Raw genomic sequence first — 21,210 nt, 5'->3', positions numbered from 1 at the left:
TCGGAAGTAATGCCCCATCATTCTTCCAAATGCTGAGTAAACCTGCCTCCCACAACCTGCAGACTAAGGCCTCAGAGAGGTTTTGGGGTAGCTGTCGGGGCAGCTGATGGCAAAGAGTTTGCAGCTTGGGCGGCCTTTCTACCATGACCTCGTCATCCTAAAGGAAGTTTTTGCTGGCCCCTTTGGCTGGCCTGACCCCTTGCCCTTCCGAAAGATGTATAATATTGAAAGGGGCAGCTCCTCCAACCTTGGGGAGTCAGATGGGGCTGCTGTGGTTGTCTTATTGCCATGCAGAGTGATTTTTCTGCCACTTTGGGTGACTGAAGTTTTTCCAAACTTTCATCCACATTGCTTCCGAACAGATGTAAAGCATTGAAAGGCATGTTCAATAATCTGTATTGAACATCAGGCGCAGCAAAGCTAGACTTACGCAGCCATGCAAACCTGCGCAAATCAGTACTAGCAGCCATAACCCTGCTGACACTGTCGGCAGAATAAAGGCCAGACTGCAGAGACTCGCAAATGTCCTCCTTTCCATCCTTAATGATATTTAGGAAACCATCCCTTTCCTCCCCTTCTGGGATATGTTCAGCCACCATAGCTATAACATCCCATAACATGAATGTACATTTGGCCTGGGTACAAGTAGAATTGATGGAATTTAGCGCCATGGTACTGGCAGAGAAACCTCTCTTGACCAGCGTGTCAAATTTTGTTTCGTCCCTGTCAGGTGGAATAGTGTGGTAGTCGGAAGCCCTTGATGATGAGGTAGCAGCCTGCACTAAAAGACTTTAAGGCATTGGATGCTTGGACAAAAAGTCAGGATTCACACTAGATTCCTTGTATTTCCTAGCAAGGTTCTTACTCACTGCAGGGTTTGTATCGGGGGATTCCCAATTAGCAATTATCCTGCTGACAAACAGGGGCAGGCCTTCCCCATCCTAGATACCCAGTCACTCTATTCATAAGTGTTCTGTAAGAGGCCTCTGCATGATCATCAGGATCTGAAGAAGCAAACACCACCTCATGAGAGGTATCTAGACCACTTGCATCTTTTAGAGAGTCTATAAGATGTTCCACCGTAGACTCTTCTGAAATCAGAGCATCAGGGACCTTTTGGGTACCAAATTGAAGCCCAAAAACAGGGGTGTGCTGGTCAGAAGACTCATCCTTCTAAAAAATAAAGACATCGACTTAAAAAAGAATTTCTTCGGGAGACGTTTAAAAACCTTCACTGGTTACAGGCTTCGGCGTCGAATAACCCAACCCGGGACTCGATGGAATGACAGAGGAAAGAGGCCTAGACCTTTCCTTGTCCCAAGGCTTTGAGTCTACATGAGGGGTCGAAGGTTTTGATCCCAGGTTCGAGGGCGGGTGAAACCTTGATGGACACCTTCTCGGCCTTGCAAGGCACAATGGGATCATAGGCCTTCTTCGGCTTTTTAGAAAGGGTGGGAGAAGCAACCTTCTCAAAAATCTTTAGCATACAGAGGCGAAAATCCTCCCACTCAGCCTTAGAGGCCAAATTACCTGGGCATGATACTTTGCGTTTGGGGGAGGAGTCAGAAGACATTGAATTGGATCTACAACGCCTTTTCTTAGCCTTCTTACAAGAAGCTGAGGACTACGAGTGTCGTGAACTAGTTCTGAAACCTCAAGCATTTCTTGGAACGCTTCCACAGTGGTGAATCCCCCTTCAAGCTCCTTTCATCAGAAGATCTACTCTTCGAAGGAATCGACAATGGAGATTTAGATAAGGGCCTACCTGAAGCAAGTTTCCCCTTCCTCTCCTTTAGTGCCTTCCCTGTCATGGACTGACAGTAACTGCAGTCTTCAGTCTTGTGTTTGAGCATGAGACACCGGAGACAAATAAGGCGTGGGCCAGTGATGGACATCTTGGCCCCACAGTCTCGGCATTTGTTAAATCCAGTTTTTGTAGTCAACATTCCGAATAATAACTGTCAAAACGATAATTCAATGAACTGATCCGAAGCAAACTGTTCAGCGGAAAAATGGAACTAAAGTAATGGGCACAGTGCGTGCTATATATACAGATGATGACGTCATACTCGCGGGGTGGAGGGAGGCCTTCTAGGGGCACGAGTCGACGACAACGCACAGTGCATTCTAATGGGAGAAAAACTATTCCAAAGCAGCTGGCGCTGGAAGAAGATATTATATGATATGGCATTTATAATGCGCCTGTCCACAATCTCCAGTCATCTAACCTACTTCCATGGGTTTGTCCTTCCTATTGGAGGGACACTGCCTAGCTAAATGTCCTTTTTCTCCACAAACGAAGCATACAATTGGGGAAATACTAGGGATCTTAGTTTCTTCAGGTTTAAGGTTCCCATATCTTTTGTCTTAGGTTGTACAAGCCCCAGGGGGACTATCGGGTAATGGCCTCACCTCCCTGGCCTTACGGGAAGGGACTCCCCCTCGGGGAGAAGGGACGACATCTAGGGGCTCGTCATAAATGTCTGAACATACATTCAGGGAAGCAAGACAGTCAGTGCCTGGCAGCAAAATCACAGCACAGTTGAAACACAAAAGGTAATAATTGTAGCAAATAAAATGAACATCTAATCAATTATATTTATAAGACCATAAAGCAGAACATCATAGTTACCTGACAAGCATCAATTCCGCCACTTTCAAAGCCTGCACAAATCATACCTTCACCGATAACTCCAGCATACCAATCATCCTGATTACATATCTCTCTGGGGATCAGGTCCACTTGGGCTTCAAGCAGATCAGGTGATGGATGGCCTGGAATGGGAGAGGATACATTTTGAGGTGTACAAAATGTGCACATTTTGCACGCTACAGATTCAAACGGGCCTGAAACCTGTCCAAATGATACCTCTCGTCAATGTTCAAGATTTCTTTGCAAATTATGTTCAGCCATAATTGTATACATTGAAAGAAACTTGGCTCTTGCAATGTAAATATTACACATGTAGAAAATGACTGGGTCTGGGTGCACCAGAATCCATGTATTGGCTATGTCCACCTTGATCCCAAAGTTAAGGCCACAGGAAGCACTTTCCTCAAAAGCAGAAATGTGAAGCACTCCTTTGCTACACTCTCCTGCAGATCATTACTTTCAAAATGAGCCTGTCGTGCACTTCCCAACCCCGACATTTCAGGAGAAATTACTCCTCTGAATGTTAGTGTGTTCAGTCTATACAGACAGCTCTAATCAGATTTGCCAAAAACGTATGCACACGTGAATTGCCATGAAATAAGTTATGAATGGCACCATGAACTGCGATGTAATAAGACGTTAGAAAGGTAGCCATGTTTCTTAGCACTGGGAAGTGACAAAGACTGTGAGGCATTGCGAATAGAAAGTGACTCACTGCTAACATGGGAGCACAGAAAGACCCATGGCACATGATTGGACACAGTGAGCAGGTGTAAGCGGGACCCTTTCCTGCTTTGCACATCCCCTTCACCTTTACCCAACAGGTACAGGTGAATGTGTCTAATATCTGCGCATTTCAAAGCCCATCCCGTGTGTGAATACAGGATGCACATTCAATTGTGCAGAAACGCCTCCTTATTTGCACAAAGAGTGTGGAAAAGTTAATCTGAATGTTCATATGTGTGATGCGCCCAAGCAGATGCCTTTTGAGAATAGGACAAAACTAGTCGCAACTTTTTTGGCGCATGTGATGAGATGTGTGTGCGCTGCTCATCACTTGAGGCAAAACATTTTTGCAAATCTGCCCAATGTCTTTTGATGAATGATTGTGCAAAAAGCACAAAAGGGGGAAATGTGCATACAAAATGTACGCGTGAACTGACATGAAATAAGTTAGAAATGTAATAAGGCGCTGGAGCGGTGGCCTTGTTTGTTGGCACTGGGAAGTGAGAAAGACCACAAGGCATTGTGATTAGAAAGGGCACATTACGCACTGCAGAGATGGAAGCACAAAAAGTCTCAAAGCACATGATTAGACGGTGCAAGGATGTGTACGTGGGAAATTATGATATTTGACCAAGCGAGCCAGCGATGTAAATGCAATGAATATTAGGTGACGGCACCATGTTATGAAGGAACAGGTTACTTACTGGTAACTCTTGTTCTTCAGCACAGGCCTTACATGGATTCACATGCTATGAATATTCCCCATTGTTAGGCTTGACTCCTCGGTAATATAAAGAAGTATAGTTTAAGCTAAAAATTGCTTGTCGCTTAAATAGCCTATTGCTGTCACTCATGGGTCATACTTCACCAGCCGATGACATTGGGCCTCTTTAGCTCCACCTCTGATGACCCATGCTGGAGAACAGAGTTACAGATAAGTAACTTGTTCCTTCTCTAGCACAGGGTTTTACATGGATTCACATGCTATGAATACGATAAACAGCAGTACACTTACACAACCACGGGAGGCGGCAAGGCTCAACAGAAGCAATACACTTACCCCTGGAACAGACTCACCTCATGCAAACAGGGTGTGAAGCACTTCATGGCCAACACAAGACTCCTCCCTGGGATCTCTGTCGACACAGTAGAACCTTGTGAAGGTGTGGGTAGACCTCCACATAGCAGCCCTGCAGATATCCAGCAAGGGAACACCAGAGAGGAACGCCGTAGTTGAAGCGATGGCACTGGTGGAATGGGCTCTCAGCGGCCTGCAATGGTCGGTTGGCCAATTTATGGCAGTGCATGAGCCACCTGGAGTTGGAAGCCTTTGACAGGGCCTTCCCATGCCCCACAGGTCCAAAGTTGACAAAGTTGAGAAGTCTTTTGAAATTGTTTAGTAAGTGCCACATAGAATTTCAAGGGACGCGACACGTCCAGTGAATGCAAAGACCTTTCGGCAGGCGTAGACGGGTTTGCAAAGAAAACTGGTAAGACCAAAGGTTTGTTAAAATAAAAGTCAGACAGGAACTTTGGCATAAAGGACGAATGAGTTAGGACCACCTTGGCTTGATGGATAGAAAAGTATGGAGCCTGGATTTCTCCAACGCGCCTGGCTGAGGTGATCGCCACTAGGATGGCAGTCTTCCAAGAAAGGAACTTCAGAGATGTCCGATACACAGGCTCAAACAGAGCACGCATCAGTTTGGACAGGACCACATTCAACTACCATGCTGGGGCAGGAGCCTTCACCGGAGGGAATGGTTTGAAGAGGCCCTGGAGGAACTCCTTCACTAGTCTGTGAGACCACAGGTAGCGCTCACCAGGAGCCCGGGTATACCGGGATATTGCAGCTAAGTATACTTTGATGGATGCATGAGCAAGGCCAGCCTTATCCAGCGAGAGCAGGAAAGGTAGAAGTTGCGGTGCTGTGACACGCTGTGGAGAGATCTTCTGTGACTGGCACCACACTGTAATATGCTTCAACTTATGTTTGTACCATGCAAATGTAGACAGAGCCCTGGCCTTGGCTAGAATCTTCTTGCATTCTAACGGCAGTTAGAAATGGCCAAATTCTAAGGCTGCAGGAGCCAGGCCGACAGGTCCAGGGTCGCTGGGTCGTGGTGCAGGATTGCCCCTCCTTTTCTGGATAGCAGAAGAGGCAGAAGCTTGATGGCCAGCACCATTGACAGGTGAAGAAGGACCGGGTACCAGATCTGTCTGGGCCACGCCGGTGAAATGGGGATCATCTTGCAGCAGCATAGTTTGAGTGTGTTGATCACACATAGGAGCTGCAGAATTGGCAGGAATGCGTAAAGGACTAGTGCTTTCCATGTACATGAGAAGGCGTCCCCCAGAATACATGCCTGTGGATACTGGCTGGCAAACCGCTGACACTTGGTAATGGCTGCTCTTGCAAACAGGTCGATCTGAGGCTGTCCCCACTTGCTGAAGATCTGGGAGGCTTGAGCTTGCTGGAGCTCCCACTCATGGCAGGAACACAGCTCCCTGCTGAGTGTCTGGGATGGTGTTTTGAACACCTGCCAGGTGGAATGGGACTAGTAACATCCGGTGAGCATGGCCAAGCACCACAGGTTCTGTGCATCCAGAAAGAGGACGGCAACCTCGTCCTGCCCTGCTTCTTGATGTAATACATGGTGGACATGTTGTCCGTGAGGACTCTAACCACCTTTCCGAAGAGCTCAGCCTTAAAAGACTTTAGAGCCCAGAAAAATGCCCATAGTTCCAGGACGTTCATAGTAATAATAATAATAATTTCATTTATATAGCGCTACGAACCTTCAGGCATCTGAGCGCTGCTTATTATTACACACAGTGTGTGGCACTCATTTATTGACCTCAGAAGGATAAAAGGCTGAGTTTGGCCCTGCTGGAATTCAAACCTGCGTCGGCAGGTTCTGCATGGATTTCAAAGCAAGCACTCTACTCGCTGTGCAATCTGACCGGCTTGATATGCAACGTTTTCTCCCCTGGAAGCCATACGCCTCTGGCATATAGTTGGCCCGTGTGGGCGCTATGAGAAACCTGAGGGTATTCTCCCAAGCAAACCTCGAGAAACCCTTATTTAGGTGGCCAAAGGAGGGCTGACATGCTCAGATCCCAGCCCTGGGGGCGAAAGAGTGATAAAGGTTCGCCTGGATGGGGAGCCCCGGTTGTGCTCAGGGGAATAACCCAGGGGAGACACAGTATTATACTGGAGAAGGGAGAGAGGAGGGCGAGATCCCTGAAACCTTTGTAGGCTGTACTACATCTACCTCCCTTCCTCCCATTAGATCTCCCCTGTCCAAACCCAACAACCCCTCCTTATCTAATAAAAACCACAATTCCCAGAACCCTTGTTTTCCTATTCTGTACCTGCACTCCTCAGCTGCTCAGACAAAACATTACCATCCTCACACTTGTTCTCTTCATAATAATAATCCCGTTCATTCCCATCTGTCTCACAAATTTTATCAACCTCACCCTTCTGAGTTTATCAAAACCCTGAGCACAAGGGTTGTCATTCCATATAGCACTTCTCCTACCCCATAGGACAATTATAAACACTGCCCCCGCCCCCTTTCCGACACAAGCACTTTCACCCACTACGAAAGACAACGGACTAACCCCCGAGCCGTTTACCTGGCATGTCCCAACACAAGGGTCAGGCAGAGTCAGGCAAGTAATCAGAACGACACACACCTGACGGCACTTTCCTTTCCCCTGCAGGGATAAAAGGTGGAGCACGAGAGCACAAGAGAAGCAAGGCAGACCGCACAACGAGACGGCTAATCAAACACAGCAATTCAAGAGGAGCAGAAAGGCGGCAAGCACCGAAGGTGTGACAAGTAGAGAAGTGACCATTGCCCTTTCCAATTCCGACCTGCAAAACCTCCTGGCAAAGAACTGTACGACCACAGACAAAAGCTAACGTGTGTAGCGGCAGATGTCAATGGTTCAAGGAGCCTGCCTACGCATATAAGCAGGACAGAGAGAGACAACTGCTACTGTGGTACCGTCCTTGATTCCAAGCACCAAAGAAGCCAAGCAGTTCATCACAGTCAGTGAATCGAGGGGAGAGCTGATAAGAAACTGAACTGTGTTGAATGAAAGTTGCAAAGTGGCTAAAGAAGAGAGTTGAAGGGACATTTTTGTGTTAGGGGAAACCAGCTGCAAGAGGGATCATCACCACATGGGTGCTCAGTCGAGAGACTCTGGTAAATCCTGCTGTTGTGAAACTACCGATACCTGAAGGCCTAAGGAGGGCTCTAACAAAAGGGGTCAAATTGGTCATATAGGAGTCTCGTAAAATGCTCTATACATTCAAAAGACTTTGAGCAGCGAAAGTAGCAAAAGGAAATCTATGTGATTGACCGTAGTGAACCCGACAGAGGGAGGCAGAAAAGTATCCACTGAACATTGTTTAAAAAGACATTAAGCCTGTGAATACGACAAGAAACAGTGTCTTCACAAAATGCCGTAGTGCACCCGCTAGAGGGAGGCAAACAAGTCACAAGGGGATCTGAGCCCGGCAGAAGGGGATCCAGGGGTGAGAAGCCATTACTGGAACTACATGTGAATGTGAGCGAGAAGCGAAACACTGTAGTGAACATGACAGGCGCAGGCGGACAGTCAAGACGGGGTCTGAGCTCGGCCGAGGGGGATCCTAGTGTGAAAAGTAGTCACCCAGAGACTGGTACGTGTGAAGAAGAGCCATAGTGAACCCGACCGAGGGAGGCTGGGAATCTAGCCACAGTGTGTCATGATGCCCGCTCCCGGGGAGCCGATTCAAGCCCTGCGTCCCCGAAAGCGGACATCCAGTCCCCAAGGAAGGACCCAGCAACCCCATATAGGGGCCCTTTGGACAGTGTCCTGGCGCCTGTGGCGCCAGGCTCATAAAAGACATCAGTCCTGGTGCCATAGGTGCCAGGCTCATTATGGGAGTGCTTGGGAGCACTTACCTGATGCAGACCATGCTGCAGGATCCCGGCCTCCTTGAGGCCTGAAAGGAACTACTTTACCTGTGGGACTAATTTACCATCCGGGCGTGGTCGGGGAAGGATACATACCTGATTGGAGGAAGGATACATACCTGGAACTTCTTCCAAGGCTATTTAAACCCCACCCGAACAGCCACATGTGCTTCGCGTTGTTCTGCATCTAGCAGCTGGACGCTCACCGTGTCTGCTCCTGCATCCTGACTTCTGCCACGCCTGCCAGCATCCTGGATCACCTGCAAAGGAAGAGAAGAAGAGAAGAAGAAGAAAAAGTCCTTACCTGCTAAATCCGCATCCCGGAGACATCTCGCCGACAATCCTGAAAAGGAAAACTTTTATTTAAAAGCTCATCGCGTCGATCGCTGCAGCACCGCATTCCACTCACCTTTACAGGGCGCCTCAATGTTCAGCAGCGATCATCCGGATTCGCAGTCACGCCCCAGCGCCTAGGGAGAAAAAGACCAGAACAAAAGGTGAGAGAGAGAAGGGAATAAGGAAAGCTAAATCTCCATCTTAAGACTTACCTGTTGATCCATTCCCTCTTCATTTCGGGTCCGCGCCGCATGCTGGCATTTCCGGACCCCGGCCCCTAAGGGGAAAAAGAGACATCAGCGTTAATGAGCGAATGAAAAGACATTACCAAAAAACACTCATTAAGGACTTACCTGATTTCTACAAGGATTTCACCTCTCATCTCGGGTCGGTGCCTGTTCCCCGGCATTCCGTACCCCGGCCCCTATGGGGAAAAAGACACTAGCATTAGTACATTAATGCATGGACACAAGGGGAACCTCTTATCAAAAACCTTAACTGGAAGCCAAGCAAGTTTGGTTCTCACCAATCCGAAAATCCAGTGAAGTAACTGGATACCAACGCGCCCCTGCATCAGAAGCAGGATGGAGAGCTCGTCCTTCCAGACCCTAAGAAGGATACTTCAGCGAGCCAGACAAGCCAGATTTGGGGGCCCGGTCCAGTCCGTCTTCCGAACCCTGCGCATCACCTTAGAAGAGGTCACAGCAGCGCAAACCAGGCCAGCGCCTCCGTGGGAGTCAGGAGAGCGTAACAGAACGCGAAGCCTTCCTACAAATTCCCACCCAGGCGCTATGGAAAGTTCTGAGACTGATCAGTTGGCCCAATTACTGGGGAAATTACGGGCCGAAGTACATGCCGCTCGTCAAGAGACTAATGCCCTCAGGAGGGAATTAATAATATCAAAGGAAAGAACTGATGACCTGGCCAGACAGCTTTTGCAAGGTCAAGCTGGGCAAACTCCTCTACCCGGTTCCGGAGGGAACCCCGCTCCTGTGGTTTCCAGTAACCCTGTGCAGATGAATCTACCTGGAAACATGCCCCTGGCCCCACCCGAACGCTTTGCTGGGGACCCCAAACGATTCGCCGTATTCATGAATCAGTGTTGTTTGCACTTCCTATGCAGACCTGGGGCCTTCCCTAATGATCAGGCCAAGGTAGCCTTTGTATTGTCATATCTCAGCGGCTGCGCTGCCGATTGGTCAGTTCCACTGGTTACTCAAGATGACCCGATTCTCCGTGATTTTCAAAGGTTTCAAGCAAGCATGGAAAGGTTATTTGCTCGACACTCTCAGGGGCAGGCTCTGGATGACGAACTTCTATCCCTGCGACAGGGCAATCAGGACCTCCTATCCTATATTGCAACCTTTAATAGACTAATTGTGGAAACGGGATGGCCAGAGGATAAAAGAGTCACGTTGTTTTATCGAGGCCTACGCGGAGAACTTAAAGATGACTTGGCCCAAGTTGTAAATCTGCCCCAAGAATGCACAGAGTATATAGACTTAGTGGTCCAATTAGATCACAGACTTCAAAACAGAAAAGCAGATTGGTCCAGGTTTGAGACCCGGGTGTTGGTCAAGACCCATGCTAATCCCAAGGGAGTTGATGTCTCTGAGCCTATGCAAATTGGAGGGGTTAAAGGACCCTTTACTCAAAAGGAACGTGAAAGGAGGCGGCAGTTAAAATTATGTCTTTATTGTGGGAATTCTGGACACTTTCTACGAGATTGCCTGGCAAAACCGCCCCGAAAGGCGGTAGGAGCCGCTGATAAAAACCATGAAGACTCTGTTTCGGGAAACGACTCCGCCCGACAAGTGTAGAGGTCCGCTTGCCGAGCTTGAAAACTAACTCTCAGACCACGCATTTCATTGTGCCAATGGTTCTCGTAGATCCAGAACAGCCCAAGCGGTTGCATGCAATAAAGGCATACATCGATAGTGGGGCTATTGGAAACTATGTGGATCGTGAATTGGTCTCTAGGATTAACCTTCCTCTCCGTCCTAAAACCAGCAAAGATGTCATCACCACAGTCGATGGAACTGAAATTGCCTCTGGACCGGTAACACATTCCACTACTGAGGTGACTCTTATTGGTCCCGACGGCCATCGGGAGGGTGTTGTGTTTGATGTAATCAAGGCTCCACAGTTTCAGGTTATTCTTGGAATCCCTTGGTTAGAGACACATAATCCTCGAATTGATTGGCGAGCTAAGAGAATAACCTTCCCAGATTGTACACAAACCTGCTACCCAGAAAACCTGAAGATTAATCTAGCATCTGTAACCTCTGCCTCCATGCAACTACTTCCGGAATACCAAGACTTTCAGGACGTCTTCCAAAAGGAACAGGCCAACACGTTACCTCCTCACAGATCGTACGATTGCCAAATCGATCTGGTGCCCGGTGCACAACCCCCTTGTAGCAGGATTTATGCTCTTACCGAACCTGAGAATCTGCATTTGAGACAATATTTGGATCAATACCTAGCTAATGGTTTTATTCGCCCGTCAAAGTCCCCGGCATCCTCGGCTTTGTTCTTCATGCCCAAAAAAGAAGGCGACCTTAGAACTTGTATCGATTACCGCGCATTGAACCAGATAACGGTTAAAAACCGTTATCCTCTACATCTGATCCCTGAACTCCTTGACCAGGTAAAGGACGCTTGCATATACACCAAGTTAGATCTCCGGGGGGCTTATCATCTGGTACGAGTTAAAGAAGGTGACGAATGGAAAACTGCCTTCTGTACTAAATACGGATTATTCGAGTACCAGGTGATGCCTTTCGGATTGTGTAACGCGCCGGCTGCCTTCCAATACTTCATGAATGATGTCCTTCGGGAACTCATCGATGTTTGTGTTGTCGTATATATCGATGACATTCTGGTGTACTCCTCTTCGGAATCTGATCACAGAAAACACGTCAGGGCAGTACTTGAAAAACTGCGCCAACACAAACTATTTGCTAAATTGGAGAAATGTGTTTTCCATACCACAGAAGTCGAGTTTCTAGGTTTCATCCTGATACCCAAAGGAGTCCGAATGGACTCAAGAAAAGTGGATGGCATCCTTAAATGGCCATCACCTAGCTCTATAAAAGGGGTTCAAAGCATGCTCGGCTTTGCCAATTTCTATCGCAGGTTTATCCCGGAATTTTCATGCGTGGTACAACCCATTACTGCACTCTTGAGGAAAAATAAACGTTTTGAATGGTCTGAAGAAGCCGAGCAGGCCTTTCAGGATTTAAAAGCTAAATTTACCTCTGCACCTATATTGAAACACCCGCGTCCAGATCTCCCTTATGTCGTCGAGACTGACGCATCCAGCCTAGCCATGGGAGCTGTCCTGTCCCAAAGAGATCCCGAAACCAACCAACTGCATCCCGTAGCATTTTGGTTCAGAAAATTCTCGGCACCCGAGGTTAATTATGCAATCACGGACAAAGAACTGTTAGCCATTAAGTCCGCTTTTAAAGCCTGGCGGCATTATCTGCTTGGCACTCGACATACCATCACAGTGATCACTGATCACCCGAATTTACAGTATTTGAAAACCGCCAAGGCTCATTCATCACGGCAGCTCTGATGGGCTTTGTTTTTCGCTGAATTTGATTTTGTGATTACCTATCGACCTGGCTGCAAGAATGGCAAAGCAGACGCCTTATCCCGAATTGGAATGGGAGAATCTGATACAAACTCAGAACCAGTACCAATAATTCCCGAACAGAGGATTCTAGGCATGACTTTGTTACAGACGCTTGAAGACATTCAAGCCAGAGTGAAACAACTCCTGAACCCTACAACCTTACAGGAATGGATACAAAAGGGATCAGACTTTACCATAGATAATGGTTTACCTTATTTCCAAGGACGCTTATTCCTGCCACATAAGGAATTACACGAACTAGTTATTTCCGGTTATCATGATACATTAATAGAGGGACACCCCGGTATTGCCAAAACAGAGGAAAAGGTGAAACGACAATTTTGGTGGCCCTCTTGGCGAAAAGATGTTAAATCTTTTGTGATGTCCTGTGGTGTTTGCTCCCAAAATAAAAGTCAAAAGAAAAGACCAGCCGGTCTCCTTCAACCTCTAGACATACCGCCAGCACCCTGGCACACCCTATCAATGGATTTTATTACGGACCTGCCTCCTTGTTCGGGGTACAATACTATTCTGGTAATTGTGGATTTGTTTTCCAAAATGGCCCACTTTATTCCTTTGAAAGGTTTACCTTCAGCTTCTGTCCTTGCCAAAGAATTCCTCGAAAATATTGTTCGGCTACATGGATTCCCATCTATACTAATCTCTGACCGGGGAAGCCAATTCATTTCCCACTTCTGGCGCAAATGTTGTCAAATGGCGCAGATCGACGTAAGATTATCGACCAGTCACCACCCTCAGACTGATGGTCAGACCGAGAGGACAAATCAGACCCTTGAGCAGTACTTACGGTGTATGTTACAGCAATCTGAAAGCAACTGGAAAGACATTCTTTGGATAGCCGAATACGCATATAATAATTCGGTACACTCTGGAACTGGCCACAGTCCTTTTTATACTTTGTTTGGGCATCACCCTCGAACCTCAAACCTTGACTCACCTCAGAACCTCGGAATGCCTGCAGTAGAACATCTGCATTCTACAATTACCCAAGCCTTCAAAGAGGCAACTACGCATTTACAACAAGCCAAGAGAAAATACAAGGAGAATGCTGATCTACATCGGAGTGAAGCACCTCCGTATCAGATTGGGGATCAAGTGTGGTTAGCTACCAGACATTTACCACTCAAAGGGCCTCGAACTTTTAACCCAAAACATCCAGTCCCCAAGGAAGGACCCAGCAACCCCATATAGGGGCCCCTTGGACAGTGGCCTGGCGCCTATGGTGCCAGGCTCATAAAAGACATCAGTCCTGGTGCCATAGGCGCCAGGCTCATTATGGGAGTGCTTGGGTGCAATTACCTGATGCAGACCATGCTGCAGGATCCCGGCCTCCTTGAGGCCTGAAAGGAACTACTTTACCTGTGGGACTAATTTACCATCCGGGCGTGGTCGAGGAAGGATACATACCTGATTGGAGGAAGGATACATACCTGGAACTTCTTCCAAGGCTATTTAAACCCCACCCGAACAGCCACACGTGTTTCGCGTTGTTCTGCATCTAGGAGCTGGACGCTCACCGTTTCTGCTCCTGCATCCTGACTTCTGCCACGCCTGCCAGCATCCTGGATCACCTGCAAAGGAAGAGAAGAAGGAAAAGTCCTTACCTGCTAAATCCGCATCCCGGAGACATCTCGCCGACAATCCTGAAAAGGAAAACTTTTATTTAAAAGCTCATCGCGTCGATCGCTGCAGCGCCGCATTCCACTCACCTTTACAGGGCGCCTCCATGTTCAGCAGCGATCATCCGGATTCGCAGTCACGCCCCAGCGCCTAGGGAGAAAAAGACCAGAACAAAAGGTGAGAGAGAGAAGGGAATAAGGAAAGCTAAATCTCCATGTTAGACTTACCTGTTGATTCATTCCCTCTTCATTTCGGGTCCGCGCCGCATCCTGGCATTTCCGGACCCCGGCCCCTAAGGGGAAAAAGAGACATCAGCGTTAATGAGCGAATGAAAAGACATTACCAAAAAATGCTCATTAAAGACTTACCTGATTTCTACAAGGATTTCACCTCTCATCTCGGGTCGGTGCCTGTTCCCCGGCATTCCGTACCCCGGTCCCTATGGGGAAAAAGACACTAGCATTAGTACATTAATGCATGGACACAAGGGGAACCTCTTATCAAAAAACTTACCTGGAAGCCAAGCAAGTTTGGTTCTCACCAATCTGAAAATCCAGTGAAGTAACTGGATACCAACGCGCCCCTGCATCAGAAGCAGGATGGAGAGCTTGTCCTTCCAGACCCTAAGAAGGATACTTCAGCGAGCCAGACAAGCCAGATTTGGGGGCCCGGTCCAGTCCGTCTTCCGAACCCTGCGCATCACCTTAGAAGAGGTCACAGCAGCACGAACCAGGCCAGCGCCTCCGTGGGAGTCAGGTGAGCGTAACACAGTGACCCCGACCGAGGGAGGCTAAGAATCGAGAGGGGTCTGCGCCCAGAAGAGGGGAGACCCATGGGTGAATCATTATCGTCCTACTACTATGTGATCGGAACTTTAAGTTGTTTGTTATTTTTCCGACCCTCGATGGCAAGAGACTTTCAAGAGGAAAGAGACTTAGCCATAGAGGCTCCTCAGAAGTTGAAAGCAGAACTGTCAGCTTGTGCTGGGAAAAGCTCGAGAGTGTGCTATGTTCAGAAGTGCCGCCTTATCCTGTGCTCAAAAACGTGGGGGAGACCCCTGGCTAGCACATCCTGACTATTATTTAAGAACACTTCTTTTCTTTATTATACTTCTTATCCCACACTCTTTCTATCTTAGCAGTAAGGACTGGCTATTCGTTTTGTAGTATAGGTCCTTTTATTTTGACTAGTCTCCACAAGAACTGCCTTATTTTCCTTTCGATGGTTGACGCGTGCTCCCATCTTAGATTTATGTTAGATTAGGCATTATTCCCACCCATGTTCTGTTTAAATAAACACACTTGAATCGTATCAATTGTGTCTGTCTTTACTGTTGCCACCATGAGTTCCTTACAGCACCCAAACCTTCCAGTGAGGCATCGTTCATGACTGTCTCCTGATACACAGGGGTCCTGAAGGGAGCTCCCTGCGAGATGTGAGGGTGAATGGACCACCAGTGCAGGGCTTGGCGGAAAGCTTGGTTGACAGCTATACTGTCATTCCATGAGCCGAAGAACTGCTTCCACCTGGCATCCAGGAACTTCTGAAGTGGTTTAATTTGCAGTCTGCAATGAGGGACCAGATGGATTCACAAGGACATCATACCCAACAGGAATTTGATGGACCGAACTGGAGCAACGCTGGTCAATGATAGCCGTTGAACTTCCCCTACGATGGTCCTTATCCTTTCTTCTGATTGGGTTGCCAGACATGATACTTTGTTGAGTTCGGCACCCAGCAACAAAGTGTCCTGGAAAGGCATCATGTAGGATTTGCGATAGTTTATAGAGAATTCCAGAGTGTGTGGACCGTCTCTGCTGTATGTTGCACCACCTGGGCATGAGAACGAGACCAGATGAGCCAATCGTCCAGGTAGGGGTAGACATACACTCCCTTCTGATGAAACAACGCTGCCACTGTGGCTAGGGATTTGGTGAACACCCTCAGGGCTGATTTGAGGCCAAAGGGTAACACCTTGAATTGCTAATGTCTTCCTTGGACGGCGAACCTTAGGAACTTCCGATGTTTCGGGTGAATGGGATGTGGAAATATATATCCTCCAGATCCAGCATTGCCAGGAAATCTCCCTCTTCCAGTCGGCTGAGCCCATGCTGTAGCGTGACCATCTTGAATTTCTGGGACTTCAGGAATTTGTTTAGATGACACAAGTCCAGGATGGGCCTCCACCTCCCTGACATCTTGTAAGCCAGAAAGTATCTGAAGTATACTCTGGAGTCCCGAGGGCACCGCAGGAATGGTTCTATTGCCCCTTTCAGCAGCATGGCCTGAAATTCCTTTACGAGTTGGACTCCGTGCTGTTCTTGTCTTATCATGGGAGGAATGCGGGGGCACTTGTTTTGGAACTCCAGAGAGTGTCCCAGCTCAATGATGTCGAGCACCCATTTGCCCGTGGAGATGTTGCACCATATGGCAACAAACGGAGATAGCCGGCCTCCCACTGGGGTGCTGAAGTGGGGGCTGGGCCTGGTCAGGGTTCCTTCTGCGTCTTCGCCCTGGTGGCTTAGCGGACAACAAAGCTGGGTACTGTCTGGGAACGGCCTCTATACGCCCCCTGAGCAGTGGAGCAGGAGGGCTGATGGAAGGAGGACGGAGCAACTTGCAAGTTTGGGAGATCTTCCCTTTCTGGTAGCAAAAGGTCTGCCTCCTCTGTTGCAGCTTGCCCAGAGAGCGTACAATCTCCGTGTCTCTCTTGATGATGAAAAGAGACTTGTCCAATACCTTGCCTAAAAGTTTCTTCCCATCGAAAGGCATGTCGACCACCTTCGCTTGGACATCCTGCCTGAAATGTGTGCCCCTAACCCAACCTTGATGGTGTAGGGTGACCCTGTTGCCCATCTGCCAGAAACCGGAGTCGGCAATGTCAAGGGTGATCGTGAGGGGGGGCATGGCTTGATGGCTGCGTGAGAGGACGTGCCCTGGTGGAGTTCCCACAGATCCGTCATCGATTATGGAGAAAAAATTATGTTTTTTTGAGAATGTGCATACCTGGATAGAGCGCAACTTCAGCTCGATTGACGGTGTGATAGAGGAGTCAGCGCTGCCAGATGAAACGAAGAGCCTGGGACCTGGGAGCCCACAAGATGGCCGATGGAGGACAAAGGGTCGTAAACACCACTGCAACACTGTAGCGGATCTGGCCGGCCGGCGAGGTGCGAGTCACACCAGCAGCGGGCGCCCGGGATACAGTTCGGGGGCTGCTCAGTGTGCTCGAATGACAGAGTGCCCCGCCGAATAGGTGGCAAAGATCGTGGCCCGAAGCTCACGAAGGAGCGTCAGAGGAGTTCAGTCCGGGCAGCCTGAGTGTGCAGGGCCGAGGAGGACTGCCCCCGTAGGCACAGCTGACCACGGAGTGGAGCGTATTTCAGCAATAAACGCTTGGTGCCCCAGGCGAGGACACCAAATCCTGAGCCTCTGGACAGAGCGGCAGCCCCCAAGCCGGGAGGGGTAGGACTGAGTGGGTTGCGCGGCACTGCTGCAGGGGTGGCAGGGGCGCCGGTGCCCAGCGGAGGCTGAAGCGAGCCGGGGGAAGGACAGAGGCACCCGGGACTCGCGGAGTCAGCACGCACAAAGTCCCGTAGGCAGCGCTCCACTGGGCGTTGGGAGACTGGAGGACGCGCCGCGCAGCGCCGAATGCCAAATGAAGTGGGGCCCCTGCACACATATGAGCGCCTGCAGCGCGAGGCCACAGGTGCGGGCACAAACCCACGAAATACCCTATCTGCGGCGATCTAGTGACTACTGTAATGGTCATTGGCAGGGGAAGACCTGAGCACTGGGACTGAGGACTGCACAGAGAGGCTCGGAGGCCAGCAGCGTTTTACACTGGAAGCTGAAGCACACTTGAGCTCAGCCCCTCACGGAAGATATAGGCTTTGTTGATACGGCGTCAGTGCCCCCATACATTTGGGGGCACGCCTGAAGCAGCCCGCACTTGTGGGGCGTGCAGAGAAACTGCCAAGGCCATCTCGGCCAACTGGGGAGCTGTGGGGCCCAATCGGGGCCCGGAGCAGTTGTGATAGGGGCCATCCATGCGCCTGGGCACAAGTAATTAGAAGAACCCGGATCAAAAGCCTAAGCGCACCAAATAAGCCTTTGCCAGCACACGAGTGGACGCGGCCCACCCCAGGAGGGCCACGCAATCAGTATATACCCCCAACACGGCTGACTTGGTCCTAAACACCGAGTACCGCTCAACGCGGAGCAGGACTGCAGAAGATCGGCGGGCGAGCTGGCCCACGCCCGGCCGGCACAGCACGATGTCTAACAAGTTCACTAGTCCAAAGGGCAAGCAGCCTACGCCTGTCTCACTACACCAAGACATCACCGGCCGCAGAAGGGGCCAGGAGTAAGGAGAAGCCTTGCAGGTGGGGCAGAGGCGCCAGGCACTATCCAGGAGGTGCTTCCGCGCTTGCGGAACTAAAAGTTGCGTGGGAGACCAAATTGGGACAGGCCATGAACGAACTTAGGGTGGTACTGGACCTAAAGGCTGGGGCGGTCCAGGAAGAAGTAAACCTCCTTAGGCAGGATGTTAGGACACTGGCAGAGCGCACCGGAGACTTGGAAAAGGAGGTGTCCCCGAACACAGCGGATTGCGCCGCCCATAAGTCGAAGCTTCATGCCTTGGTACAGCGAGTGGCAACCTAAAAAGCAGGGCAGAAGAGTCAGAAGGACGAGCCCAAAGGAACAACATCCGGATTGTTGGCCTGCCAGAGGGAACCGAAGGGCCCGACCCAACAGAATATGTCGAAACTATGTTATTGCAGGAAATAACTGGAGGGGTTCTGTCCCAAGGGTTTGCTGTTGAGAGGGCGCATAGGGCCCTGATGAGGAAGCCGCCACCAGGGACCCCTCCTAGGCCGGAGATCGCGAAAAGATCCTTGAATTCTTCCGGAAGGGCAGAACAATTGAAAAGGGGTCTGCGACGATAATCGCATACCCAGACTACACCTTGCAGGTGCAGCGCAGCAGGATGAACTTTGGGGCTGTGAAAAGAAGACTGTGGGAAACAGGCCACAAATACATGCTGATTTACCCTGCCAAACTGAAAGTGTTCTACAAGAACACAACTCTATTTTTTGGAACCCCGGAGGATGCCATGGGATCGCTGGATATGCAGAGCAGCCCCCAGGAATCGAGTATCCAGACAGGAGGCGGTGAAGATAAGTAATATGCGGCGGTGGCACCCAGGGTGGTCCTGCGCAAAACATTGGGACTGGAATATAGATGGGAAATGTGTGGATTAGGATGTACATGCATGGGAGATCCGCTTGAACTGAACGATCCTAAATATATATGCGAGAGCTCCTAGGAGCCAACCCTTGGACCCCCATAGCAATAAGCTTAGTTAGGTTGCTGGTAGTCTGGTGACACCCCGCTGGGTTCTTGTCCTTGGGTACTCCGAAGAGGGACCAAACGCGGGCGGGCCTGAGATCCAGGGATGGAGCTGGGCATTTGTTGGGGCGGGGCAGGGAGGGGGAGGGTAAGGGTTGTGTGCAGTGGGTTGTAATTGGGGAAGGGGAGGCAGGGGGGCTGTTGGGGCTGGGAGGGTAGGGAGCCAGACTCAGTGTTATCAGGAGCGAAATGGGAGGCTAAGAGGAGTGGTAGGATACCATGTCAATGGCGTTGGGTAATCTCAGGGTGGTGACCTGGAACGTGCAGGGCCTCAATACTTACCTAAAACGAAATAAAGTGATGTTGTATTTAAAGAGGATGAGGATTGACATCGCATTATTACAGGAAACCCACCTCACCAAAGAGAAGCTGGAGGTGGTAAAGAGAAAATGGAGGGAAAGCGTTGCGGGAGCCACATATTCGGTGTATGCGAGGGGAGTTGTTATATGGGTGGCACCGCATGCGCTGTTTCAGCTGCTCAGGTCCACTACTGACCCAGAGGATAGAATGGTGGTGGTGGAGGGGCTCCTGGAGAATCGAGGAATGAACATTATTAACCTATACGCCCCTAACCAAGACACGGCGGCTTACTTTAGGTCTTTATATGGTAAAATCTGCCCCCTGTTGGGTGGAGCGATACTGTGGGGGGGGTGATTTCCACTGCACCCTGAACCCCAAGATGGACAGGTCAGATAGTAAGCTGGATAAACCAACCCCAGCAGCTAAGGCACTCAGGGCACTGTTGTCGGACCTTAATCTGGTGGATGTTTGGAGGAAGTTGCACCCAACAGACAGGCATTATTCACATTATGCAGCGCCGCATGACATGTACACTAGGCTGGATTATGTGTTCGCCCCCGAGGAGGTAGCATGAGAAATGGTGGGTGCACAATATAGGCCTAGGGTGCTCTCGGACCACTCTCCTCTGGTTCTTGAGTGGCTACCATCCCCCCAGAGCACGTATCCCGACGTGGAGGCTTAGAGCCGAAGCCCTACAAGACCCGGGATTCCGAGAGAACCTAAGGGAGGCCATCACGGAATACTTTGACATCAATACTGGCAGCGTGCAATTGGTAGGTACTATATGGGAGGCTTTCAAAGTTGTGGTGCGAGGGGTTGCCATATCTAAATCCAAGGGGCTCCAAGGGGGCATAGAACGGGAGCTGCAGGAGGCGGAAAGGGAGCTAGAGGATTTGATGCGTAAGGATGAGACCACCCGGGAAGCCGAAATAAGGATGAAGGAGTTGCAGGGTGCTAGCGGGGAGCTATGTAAGTTGAATTATAAGAAATACGTGGAAAGGCAACATGCGGGCAGGGACAAGCCAGGCAGATTGCTGGCCTGGTTATATAAAAACGAGACACCTAGATCAGTGATCAGAGCCATTAAGGGGGAAGATGGCCAGATTCATGATACCCAGGACGGTGTGAATGAAAAGTTCCTAAGGTACTATAAATGCTTGTACGAGAACACAGGCGGAGACATGGGCCAAGAAATAGCGGAGACACTAGAGGATATGGGCTTGCCCACTCTGGACGACCAGGAACGAGCAGACCTAGAGGGCCCAATCACCGCAGACTAACTGGACGCGGTGATCCAGCACCTGCCCACGTGTAAGGCACTGGGGCCAGACGGACTGCCCAGCGAATTTTACAAAGTGTATAAGCAGGAGTTGCTCCAACCGTTGCTGGCCATGTTCAACGAGGCCTACGAGCGAGAGGAGCTTCCGGAGACCTTTGCGAGAAGCGGTGATTATCCCGCTCCTGAAGCCAGGCAAACCGGAGGCAAACTGCGGGTCGTATAGGCCCTTGTCGATGCTCAACCAGGA

At 49.7% G+C, this 21,210-nt stretch overlaps 1 protein-coding gene across 1 annotated transcript in view; it reads right to left on the bottom strand.

Moving 5' to 3' along the window:
* Window positions 1–21,210, bottom strand: part of LOC138581824 (transmembrane protease serine 12-like) — a 1,241,011-nt gene that overhangs the window by 253,067 nt on the left and 966,734 nt on the right. Inside the window, exon 4 of the mRNA XM_069652823.1 lies at window positions 2,633–2,775. Coding sequence (XP_069508924.1) covers window positions 2,633–2,775 — 143 coding nt within the window. The remainder of the gene's footprint in view (window positions 1–2,632; window positions 2,776–21,210) is intronic.

The sequence above is a fragment of the Ambystoma mexicanum genome, chromosome 3q (assembly GCF_040938575.1).
Source record: "Ambystoma mexicanum isolate Mex_15411 chromosome 3q, UKY_AmexF1_1, whole genome shotgun sequence".
In the NCBI taxonomy this organism is placed as follows: domain Eukaryota; kingdom Metazoa; phylum Chordata; class Amphibia; order Caudata; family Ambystomatidae; genus Ambystoma; species Ambystoma mexicanum.
This window is presented reverse-complemented; position numbering and strand designations above follow the sequence as displayed.